The following is a 12,484-nucleotide window of genomic DNA, read 5'->3' on the forward strand; positions in this document are numbered from 1 at the left end:
ACTCCTTGAAAGAGTCCAGTGCAGAGCTGCAAAGACGATGAAGGGAGTGGAACGTGTCCGTTATGAAGAAAGGCTGAGGAAGCTGCATCTCTTTAGCTTCCAGAAGAGGAGACTGAGAGGTGACTTTGTGTTTATAAATATGTAAAGAGTAAGCATCAAGAGGTCAGAGCCAGACTCTTCTCAGTGATGGGCAATGGGTACAAGCTGGAACATAGGAGGTTCCATGTGAGCATAAGGAAAAACCTTTCCACTGTGAGGATGATAGAGCACTGGAGCACAGAGAGGTTGTGGAGTCTCCTTCCCTGGAGACTTTCAAAACCCACATGGGTGTGACCTGCTCCAGCTGGTCCTGATCTAACAGGGAAGTTGAACTGGATGGTCTTTCAAGGTCACTTCCAACCCCTAACATTCTGTGATTCAGTGAAATCAGGAATATTTAAATTGTGTTTTCATTGTTTGGTGCTGTGCACATGTTAGAAAGCTAAGGAGTTCACATCTTTCTTTAATGACCTAGTGGCCATCTGCTCTTTATACCTACAAAAATAAAAGTCTGGAAAACTCCATGCAGACTCTGTAAAGCTATATTGAACTTCCAGTGCAAGCTGAAGTCAGCACTTAAGCTGTCGTTTCTGAGGAGAGCTGAAGAAGCACAATGTGTAAGATTGGTGGTGTACACTGACATCTATTATACCCTGACTGTGGAATGACTGCTCATTATGAGCATAGACAGCAATTGTCCATGATGAAAATAGGTTTGTTAACTAGGGTCTATGCCTAAAAGACTTTTTCAATGTTTATGTTTATTCAACTCAATGTAGGCATTTCAAACAAACAGAAAACTTGAAATGCTAAATTGTTTCAGTGGCAATTAGTTCTCTTAATGGGAGGCAGGAGAATCATAGCAAACCAACCAATGAAACCCAGGCTCCAAATGCTGGCCAGTTTTGAAGAATTTTAGTTTGTTCTCTGAAGTTTGGCTCTTTCAGGAATACAGTTCTTAACAAAGCATTACAGAATTAGGAAGACATTGCAGAAAGATCTGGACAGGGTAAATCAATGGGCTGAGGTCAATGGAATGAGATTTAACAAGACAAAGTGCTTAGTCCTGCACTTTGGTCTCAAAAACCCCAAACCATGCTACAGGCTTGGGGACGAGTGGCTGGAAAGCAGCCACCCAGTGGAAAAGGGTCTGGAAGTGCTGGTGGATGGATGGCTGAATGTGAGCCAACAGTGTATCGAAAACACTGTGCCTAGCAGGAGTAGGGAAAGGATTATGCCCTTGGTGAGGCCACAGCTTGAGTACTGTGTTCACTTCTGGGTGCCACAGTGTAGGAAAGACACTGAAGTTCTGGAGGGTGTCCAGAGAAGAGCAATGAGAGTGGTGAGAGCTTTGGAGGGCATGGCATGTGAAGAGCACCAGAGGGAGCTGGGTTTATTTAGTTTGGAGAAGACTAACAAGAAAGCTTACTGCTGTCTACAACTACCTGAAAGAAGGTTGTATTGAGGCTGGTGTTGGCCTCTTCTCCTAAGTAGCTAGTGATAAGATGAGAGGAAATGGTTTTAAGTTGTGCAGGGGAAGTTTAGATTAGACATTAGGAAAAAAATTACTGAGAGAGTGGTGAGGCATTGGAACAGGCTGCCCAGGGAGGTGGTGGAGCTGCTATCCCTGAAGGTGTTCAGGAAGCTGTAGATGTGTCACTTCAGGAGATGATTTTAGTGGTCATGGTAGTTATGGTTGGACTTGATGCTCTTAAAGGCCTTTTCCAGGGTGAATGATTCCATGATTCCATGAATATTGTCTCTAAAAATCCAAGATATTATAATAGAATATAGATGTACAAGCCTGTTATCTTCAAAAAGAAATTCAAACTAAGTGAGAAAAAATTAATCTTTTCAAAGATTTCATTGTATCTTCAAAGTCATTTCAGTGTGTGGCTTTGGTAAAATTTTAAATACAGGATTTATGAGATGTTATATTCTTTAGTTAACATTAGATTTATGTCTTTACATAAATGTTGCTTTCTGACAGCTGGGCAATTCTTTGGTGTCACCACTGTGCCACATAGTTAAATGGTCAACAGTTATCACATTTATAAATAGTATGTGACATTTGTTTGAGCTTTGAAAAGTAAATTGTTCCTGAATGCTTTTGGAAGAGTTCCATATACAGTACTTTACGTTCATGTGTCACGGCATGCATTAAACAGAAAGGCAACAGAAACTAACTATAATAAGCATAACCTAATAAATGGAATGAGATTAAATAGACATCCCAAGGCATTACCTTGAAATGATTAAGGCTAAAACAATAGGCAGTGTCACATATATTACACTAATTACTCAAGAATGACAGCTGTGTAGACAGGAGAATTTCCAGTGTGTAGGTCATCTTTTCCCATTTTTTCCTTCTAATTTTCTTAATCTTCAATAATTCTCTTGATTCACATTAAACTTTTATGTAGGTTTTCTTCAGTATACATATATTTTTTTTTTTTCTAATCATCTATGACCTAAGTAACTGGCAACACTAGTGCAGTACAAAGTTTAGAATTTGCTAATGGTATATTTCCTTTGGGGTTATTGTTAAAACACATTGTGCAAAATGTCATATACACCTTCTGATTAGCATTCATCAACTGCAGAGGTGTGTGCTAAAAGTTGATGAAGGTTTGGGTCATACTTACCCTGGTTCTGTGAAATGTCTTATTAGCAAATGAAAATAGAACTCAGTTGTGGATGGTGTTTGGGACTGTGCTCTGAGTTGTTTTGTTGTTTTTTTTTTTTTCCCCTTGGAAAAACATCCCCACTGAGTGAGGTTTTTAGTAATATGTTTATAAAGTGTAGACCAAGGATGAAGTAATATGCAGAGTGAATTATCAAGAAATGTGGATGTTAAAATCACAGTGTGCTTGTGGTTCATTAATCACTCTTATGCAGCTAATACATACCCATATTCAGAACTGACAGCTTTTGTTGTAAGTGTAGGGAAATTAACTGTATCATTGACATGAAGTAGTAATCACTGAAACACAGGGACTCAGTGAGCCTGCTAAGTGTTTGTTTTTTGTTTTTTTTTTTTTTAAAGTGTGTACATGCACATTTCTAGGAAGATCTTCACAAAAAGGAAAAGTACAGAAATTCTGGCAAAATCTTTTATTAAAGGGCAGGTTGTTCGTGAACAATGAAGTTCTGTAAGAAAGGGTCAGGTTCTCTGAATTTTCTTATATGCAGAAGTATGTCATGAAACCTCCCTAAATTCCCACTTTTGCATTTAGAGAAAGAAGGATTTCATATTTCACTTTCAAATGACATTTAGAAGTTCTAATTAACATATATTAAATGAGAAATGTAAACTTATGGTCCTGAGACAGTTTACTGCAACTAAGCTTTTCTTCTTCTAATACCTGAAGGGATCCTACAGGAAGGCTGGAGAGTGACTTTTCATAAGGGTGTCTAGCAATAGGTCAAAGGGGAGTGGTTTTAAGCTGAGGAAAAGTAGGTTTATACTGGATCTTGAGAAGTTGTTCAGTAGGAGGGTGATCAGAATCTGGAATAAGTTGCGTGGGGAAGTTGTGGACACATCCTCCCTGGGGGTATTCAAGGCCAGGTTGGATAAGGCCTTGAGTAGCTGAATCTAGTTGAGAGGCATCCCTGCCCCTGGCAGGGAGGTTGCAGTAGATGATCTCTAAGGTCCCTTCCAACCTAAGCCATTCTGTGATTCATCTGGAGTTGGGATGTTGTATTGTGGCTTGGAAAATTTCAGTTTAATTCCTGTATTAATTGTATCATTACTAATTAAGCTTTAGAAATGATATGAATTTGGGGTATTCTTTAGTACCATATAGGTATTGTAAGCAGATTTAAAAAAAAAATATAAATACCTTATTGCAATGCTAGTAATGCTTATTATATTTATTTAATTTTAACCTGGTAAACATTATAGGATTTTGCTCCTCTGGACAAACTGGGCCAAGAGGTATTATTTTTAAAAAGTCAATAGAAAGAAAAGTTCTAATGAAATACAAGAATCTCAGTAACTACTACAGAGAATTTTTTTTTCTATGACTTCCTATTACCCATCTGCTCTACCAGAGCTGACTTTTTCAGATCTGCTGTCTTAACTTATTTGCATTCAAGACATACACAAAGGTTCTCAGATAAACAGGGGCACTTTGATACTATCCCAAATAATTACTGTCAGATGTATAGCACTGGAAACTTGGTAGGTATCTCTTTTTTGGGGGGTCTAAATCACTACCCTGACTCCTAGGATGTTTTCCTGGACATTTAAATAAAGGATGAAGCCATTTAAAAAAATAAAAGTTCATTTCCTGCAATGAAAGTCGGAGCTGGAGCTAGCTGGGCTTCAGCTTACAAAATGCTATAAAAATGTTAGCGACATTCTTCCCTCCCTCCCCCATTGTCTTTTTACTGTAATAGATAGTTCTGAATATTTTTCTTATGTTTTGTGGGGAGTGGAATAGATAGTAGTTGAGTAATTTCTTCAAAGATGTGAAGGCAACAACAACTACAACCAAAAGCTGCCTTTGTAATCAAGTGACTGACTACAAATTTTCTTGGGATAATAAAATCTGGAAACTGTTTTCTTTTTGAAACATCTTCAGTGGCAAATATTAAGAGAGCAGATAATGAATTGTAAAGGTTGAGACTGATTCCTTATGAAAGATTTGCAAAAAAGCTGAGATTTAGGCCCTCTTATACTTTCATTATGAATTAAAAACAAACAAAAGTAGAAGAAAAAAGATATTTATCTGTCATTATCATACCATTTGATTTAGAAATATCAAGGGAAAGATGAAAAATTACCCTGAAGAATGAAAGATTTATGATATTTGACTGTGATAAAGGTGTATCCGTTTCTTTATTTACTTATTTCATGGTAGTAAATCTGACCTTGAGTATTTCTTAACCTCACCCCCCATTGTCTTGCTCTCTAAAAGGGGCTTAGGTCTCCTACAGGCTCTTTCTTCAGAAGCTCACTAGTTGCTCTGTGCTTGGTTTTCTGCTGCAAGAGTCCTGGGGGCTTGCTGCTGCAGTCTGGCTGGCTGGCAGGGGTCTGCAGTGGGCTTGCAAGGTGTAAGACAGCTGCCTAGGCGGAGTTTGTCACAGGGCCTGGTTTCCGGGGCTGTGGTCTTGAGATGGTCAGGTGTATCTGCCAGTGTCTCCACGGAACATTCATCGTGTTGCAGGTGTATCTGCTCTCTACTGCCAGCCATCATTAGTCATTGGTTGGCAACCCCTTCTAGAAAGCTATTATGCTCTTTATTATTACCTGTATTAAGGTAAAGGATCTGCTTTACTACTTCGGTATCCCTCCTAGCCAAACACAATAGTGGCTCTTTTATATCATAGATTTCAGGGTGGCAGCTCTTGTTTCCAGAAATGTAAACACAACAGGACCATCTGTGTTTGCCATCTGCAAGACATTTACTTCTAGGGTCCTAGGGCTTGTTATGGGGTTTCCAGGCATTTCTACTGCCCCTGGGAACACAGTAAAGAAAGAGGTTTGTAAATGTAACACAGATGCATGTAAGCCTAAACTCTTCCACAGATCATGCTGTTACTGGAACACAATCTGCCTCTCTCTGTTTGAACACCCACCAGCACCTCTCTAGGTTATGTCCAGCCAGTCACTCCTACATTCCTTTCTACACAGTCTGCTTTTCCTGTTCATACCAAGGTGCTGACCCTGGAAAAGCAGCCAGGTACTGTGGGAAAGAGACTTTGCTGTTATTTGCCAGCTATTACACACTTGAAAATGTTTCTAGTTGAAATTTTTTGAGAAGGTCAAGAAAGGATTGTTTGTGTTGTTTTTTTTTTTTTCCTTTGGAGAATTGCTTTATTTCTGACTGTAGCAGTATTTATTGCTAACTTTCTTAACTTGTTTTAATCCTGCAACTATCATTAAATAAAATAATGAGCAAATTACTTATTCATAGAGGCAATGTAAATGCTGGTTCTCCAATGTATTTCAATAAAATAATTCTGTCATGGATTATTGGCAGTAAATTATTTTAAGTTATACATTTAAAAGTAAACAAAGCCATATATATTAAAATATTTTTAACCATTTTTCATGAAGCATCTTATTTTCTTTATAATTGCTGGGATGAGATGTTGGAAATGTTAATGCTCATATTTTGCTTTTCAATGTCTCCTTAACTCATTTCTATTGCAAATGCTTTCTACTAAGAGATTATAAACACTTTTCTGTGTTTAGTGCTTCCTTTCCCCTCTTCCTAGACTGCCCCAGTTCTGCTAATATCATTTATATGCTGTCATTAATAGTGGTCCACTGAGTTAAATTAATATTCTCTTAATTATTGAAATGTATTTGGAAAGGAAGAAGAGCTTGCAGTCTCAAAACCTCCTTTTTTTCCAAAGTTGCAGAAGCTGTTTGCTAGTCTAAGAGAAAATACAGGGAAGATGGGTGTTCTTTAATTTCCAGTGTGCTGTTTATCTCAGAAGAGGATTTTCTGTTTGATAGAAATGTTGTGAGGCATTACTTCCAAGTATCAACTAGATTCTATGTACATATAGGGTATATGAAGAACTAGGGTATTTTGCACCCATAATAATAATTTTCCACAACGAAACTCGTAACATATTTTAGCACATGACTTCTGCCCCAATAAATGGCAAAGGTTTTCCTCAGCCACAGCAATCACACACATTCCTAGGGCATTTACTTCAATATAGGGTGCATTTATGAAATAGATTGTAATAGATCATTCAGGGTGTTACATAGATTTTATTTATATTTTTCTTTTTGAATGGGTGAAGACACAAGTTGATATGAATGGCAAGATCTTGAAGAGCATGAATAATTAACAACTAATTAAAAATGGGTGACCATCATTTCCCAAGTGCTGATGCTTTTTACTCTTTATACAGAAAGAAACTCCAAAACTCCTTATGCTGCGAATGTGTCATTTCTTGCTTATTCTGAGAATTCTAAATAAATTTTTTAATGATATCACAGGTCTCCAAGACCTTGCTCTTCACAGTGCTTAACTACCATTAGCCTCCAGCAATTCACCTCTGATATACCAGTGCTATCAGGAGGTTGAAATCTCCAGGATATATCTTTCAGTGGTTCATTTTCTTTAGGATTCTTTAGGACAGCGGGTCTGTAAATATGGCGCAAAATCTGAAGCACAAAATGTAAGAAGTTTCTGCTTCCTCTCAGCATGAGTGGATTTTGAATAGTGCTTCACGCTATGTGTTGCAGCTGTAAACATATCTAAATATCTATAGATATTTAAACTTGCCTACTTACTGTGATGTACATTTCAGACTTTTATAGTGCAGAGCTATTGGCTTTGGTAGGAGGTTCTGAATGGTCTAAGCATGGTGAGGACTCTTAGCAACATCAGTTTAGGCACCTCATGTTAAAAACTTTGGCTCAGACGTGTGAACCCAGAAGAATGAGTTGTAATAATTCATTGCAAATTCTCTGGCTCTTGCAGCTGCCCAGACTTAGCATTTATTCATACAAATTGCTCACTCTTGCAGATAAATCACAAAATTTAGCCAATGCAATAACTCTGCACCTGAGCATTATTTAATTCTGCTTTGCTAATGTTGGCAGTGCTTTGCTTTTTCTCTACATGTTGCAGCACCTGCCTGGTTTGGCTTTGTCTAAACATGTTAGATGGATGAATAGGGAGAAAATCTACAAGTTTCTGCCCTCATTTTCATTATTGCTAGCTTTCTGAATAGCTGCAATTCCTCAGTTAGGTGGTCAGATTAATTTTCCTGCCAGTTAAAAGTAATGCAAAGGAGACAATTAATGCAAGGGAGACAATTTTTCACTGCATGCTTAGGAGACAATCGCCTTGTCAGAAGTGTTGTTACTCTTTGTTCTCATCTGCTATGACACCAGTGATAGTTAATTTTCCATAATTCTCTTTGTGTTGCTGATTATGATACTGTCTCATCTCTGTGTTGATTTTTCTCTTTTAACTTCTTTGTGGTTACTCTTTTGAGCTTTTTGTCTCTCCAAATGAAGTACTTCACCTTGTGGACAAAAGAAATAGATTGAAGGATGTGTTTTGCCTAAAATTTTCTCTTAGCTTTGTGTAGATTGCACAAATAAGTTTTAAAATACACTTTGGCGAGTAACTTAAAGTTTGGGTTGTTGGATTTTTTGTTTGTTTTTTAACACTGTATAAACAGATCCGGTAACAGTATTCCCTTTTTTTCTTTCTTTCTTTTTTTTTTTTTTGTTTATTTCATTTGTTTGGTTTTTGTTTTGCTTTTTATTGGCTAGGATCAGGTAACAGTACTCCCTTTTCCTATATGAAGGATGGATATCATCATCTTTCACTGTTGCCTTATATGTTGTGGGGGTTTATTCTAAGACAGTCATCTGTAGTCAGTGTCATGAGAGAAAGTGATTCATCCCATCTGACACTAAATACCTGAGAGGTTTATTATGCAATGTGTTCTGTAGAGCAAAGTGGTTGATGATGTTCCTACCCAGTCCAATGGTGCAGTCTGCAGAGACTCTCTGTACTGGTGCAATTTTATTTGAGGCCACACAGGGCAGAGTGAAGAAATTATCCATATTAAAAAAAAAAAAAAAAAGAAGAAGAATTGGAAGTATTTTGTTCATCTGTATGTGTTTTTGGGGTTGGTTGGTTGGTTGGTTTTTTTAGCCAGGTCTATTTCAGTCATTCATAACACTATGTATAACAGTGGTAGAAGTGTCTGTTTAATAAATGGGGTCATATTAGCACAGAAGAATGAGGTGGTTGAAGGCAGGGGATTTCAAAACTTGATATACATATGTGCACTGGGACTGTCCTGTTTTATTAGGTGAGGTGAATCCAGAATAACTGTTTAACAATTTGTTAAGCAGGACATTAAGAATATAGTTATTTCTAATATCATAATGTATACCCTTAGTGCTTGACACTGCTTAATTAAACTATAAAGTGTCTTGAAGTTAACTTATCTGTTCCAACCAAAGAGTGCAGTTAGAAACTTTTATGTATATTGCCAAATCCTTACTCTGAGGTCCACAGTACTAGGTGGGCTGTTTGTGTTAGCAAACTTCCCAGTTTCAGCATCTTGGTGAACCATGAGGGTTGTATGTACATGGATCAGTATGCTGTCTGATAAGATGGACTGTCTATTTCTAAAATGTAGTGATTGCCCAGGTCAACACCAGGAAGCCAGAAAAAGTGTTCATGCAAATCCCAGCTTTCTCCTGTGTCTTATGTAAATATAAAGAGAGGATGATTCCTATGAACTTTACCCCCATGTCTCAGAGTGTTCTTGTTTTTTTTTTTTCATTAAATAGGTTAGCTAACAGTTAAACTGAGTTCTAATGAGGCAGAGGCAGTATATTTTGGCAGGCATATGGAAATGAAACCCAAGCTTCTAGCATGCATTAGGTATATTATACACAAGTTGAATCTGAAGAACTGCCTGTTCTACTGACATAGGATCATAGGATCCGTTATCATGTCGATGTACACCCTGCTCCAATATGCTGTTGTGGTACATCGAGTGACTGTCTTCATGGTACAGTGAACTTTGGTTTAGATACTAAAGCCTGAAAAATGTGACTACCACCAATAAGATACTATTCCATGAACCAGCAGCAGAAGCAGCAAAAAGAACTATACTGAAACAATGCCAACAGTGATGAAAGTAATTAAAATGAGATTTATAGTGTCTTTAAAATGTAAGCACTTCCAGGAATGTTTCATGTGTTTTATTTATTTTTATTATTATATTTCTTTTTATTTTTGTAGGCTGTGGAAACCAACCTTGCATCAAAGGATAGTCATTGGGTCTATGTAAATGAGGTAAGAAAGTCAAAAGAGACAACGTAGCTTGATACGTTCACTCATCACTGTCTTTTGTTTCATGTGTTTTGACACACCAAACTGAGCATACACTTCGCATTTTTGCTTTTCAAATGGTACAAGATGCAAACTGGGTGATGTCATTGCTTGTCAGTCTCAGTTTAATTGGCACAGGTTGAATACCTAAAGGTCAAAACAAACCTCCCAATATACCTTACAGAAGCAGGGAGACTTTATTTTTACCTTCATGTTGACCTTACCTCATTAGCTATTTAGGAAGCAGAGAATACAGCAAAAGAAATCTCATACAGATGCATGTGTATCTCACCCTTTGCTGCTATGAAAGCCTGTACTCATTATCAGGACAGGAAAGAGCACTGGGACTGGCTGCAGGCTTGATGTGTTTGAGTATGCATTTACACAACACATGGGTTGCAGAATTTTGTTTGTGTTTTGACCAAGGTCCAGGATAGCATAGATTTTAAATGTGATATTTCCTCTCTTTAGCAAATCTTGTCCCGCTACTATGGTTATTTATTGTACCTTTATATCCTGATGCCCTGTTGGGAATCAGAGCAGAATCATATTTAAAAACCAATGGACAGCTCGAAGTGTTGTACTGTATATAATACTTTATAAATCACTGATTGTTCAGGATAAATGGAACTATTTTATGTATTTCTGAGTTTAATAATGTTTCATTAAGAGATAGCAAAATATCTAAGATTAAAAGAACTGCGTTAGTTGTTTTATTTTTATGTTATAAATGCAGATTTTCTAATTTAATAACCAATTCCTTTGTTAATTTCTCATTCCTTTCTTTGCACCTAGCTAATAATTTTGGATAGGCTACTTTTAATAGCAACTATAAATTGTACTGTGTGACATTAGAAAGGCTCTGTAATTAAATAGAGGTTAACAAAAGCAAGTGAAATTTCTGCTTATAAAGGCTTTAAAAATTCTTTCTATTCCTTGTTACATTGAAGTACCTCTGGATTTGTCAGTTGCAGTAATGACCCACTACAAAATATGAGCAAGATGCCCAAAGAGTCACTGTTTATATTCACATAAATATAATACATTGTACATTTCCCTAAACATTTATAGAGAGGAAGTATTTGTGAATTTGTTATTGCTGCTGTTATTGTAAATATATTAAGCCACTTTTCATGAAGCCTGAATCTGTAACATCACAAATAAAACCCTTCAGCACTCGTACACAAAATTGTGCGTGCATATACATATGCAGACGCTTCACACAAGATGTCAATTCTGGTTTTATTCTGGGAAATTTGTTTTTGCTCATTTATGGCTAGAGACTGGGTAGGGAAACTATGATAACAAAATGTAAACCTAAAATATAACTTTTAGTGAAAAACATTAATAATAAGATAAATAAAACATTAATAATAAGATAAATAAAACATTAATAATAAGATAAGTATCTCAAAATACAATTAAATTCCAACAGACAATTATAGAAGGAAATGAAACTTTAGAAAACACTTGGAAGACAAAACCAGAAGGAAATGCCTTCATTATCCTCTTTTTAATGGAAAAGTGTTGATCTTTGTGTGCTAAAGATACTGTGGAAAGTTGTGTTAAGTATCCACATGGATGTACCTGCAGAAAGGTGGAGGTTCCTTAGGGCTTGCTTCTTATTTAGTAATATGCATACCCCCAGGAAGAGAACAAACTGATCATGCTTTCCATGTACATGTTTCTGCTTGGTATCAGTGAGAACTGCATGGGTACTTAATGGAAAATATATTATTCTTTGACTGGCTTTTGATTGGTGCTGTGATTTGCAGAAAAAAATTAACTTCTGATTCCCAACAGTCACATCAGCTCTTTTTGATGTAATTGCACACAGAATTACAGAATCACACAGAACATTAGGGGTTGGAAGGGACCTCGAAAGATCATAAAGTCCAGTCCCCTGCCAGAGCAGGATCACCTAGAGTAGGTCACATGGAACACATCCAGGAGGGTTTTGAGTGTCTTCAGAGAAGGAGATTCCACAACCTCCCTGGGCAGCCTGTTCCAGTGTTTTATCACCCTCACAGTGAAAAAGTTGTTCCTTATATTCATCCTATACTTCAGCTTGCACCTATTGCCCCATGTCCTATCACTGGAGATCACTGAGATGAGCCTGGTTCTGTCCTCCTGACGCTTGCTCTTCACATATTTGTAAACATTATCGAGGTCACCTCTCAGTCTCCTCTTCTTGAAGCTAAAGAGACCCAACTCCCTCAGCCTTTCCTCATAAGGGAGATATTCCACTCCCTTTATCATCTTTGTGGGTTTGTCCTGGACTTTTCAAGCAGTTCCCTGAGGTTCTTCTTGAACTGAGGGGCCCAGAACTGGATACAATATTCCAGATGTGGCCTCACCATGGCACAGTAGAGTAATTCCACATGAGTAGCAAGCCAAAAGTAGTCAATTCATCATCTTCACTTTTATTCTTCTATAAATACTAAATCATTCTTCCAATTCATTTAGGTAGAGATTCTACCTGAATGTCATAGATATTCAGAAGCAAGAATGTTTGTGACTTCTATATAAATCCTTGCAAAAGCAAACGAGTATTCAGAATAATGACTAGTCCGTGCTTAGCTTTGTCCCCAGAATAATTCAAAACATTT

The 12,484-nt window shown here is 37.2% G+C and overlaps 1 protein-coding gene across 1 annotated transcript in view; it reads left to right on the forward strand.

The window, feature by feature from the left end:
- Positions 1-12,484, forward strand: part of GRID1 (glutamate ionotropic receptor delta type subunit 1) — a 532,011-nt gene that overhangs the window by 408,554 nt on the left and 110,973 nt on the right. The window contains exon 5 of the mRNA XM_054382279.1: positions 9,786-9,839. Within this exon, the coding sequence (XP_054238254.1) occupies positions 9,786-9,839 (54 nt within the window). The remainder of the gene's footprint in view (positions 1-9,785; positions 9,840-12,484) is intronic.

The sequence above is a fragment of the Indicator indicator genome, chromosome 7 (assembly GCF_027791375.1).
Source record: "Indicator indicator isolate 239-I01 chromosome 7, UM_Iind_1.1, whole genome shotgun sequence".
In the NCBI taxonomy this organism is placed as follows: Eukaryota; Metazoa; Chordata; class Aves; order Piciformes; family Indicatoridae; genus Indicator; species Indicator indicator.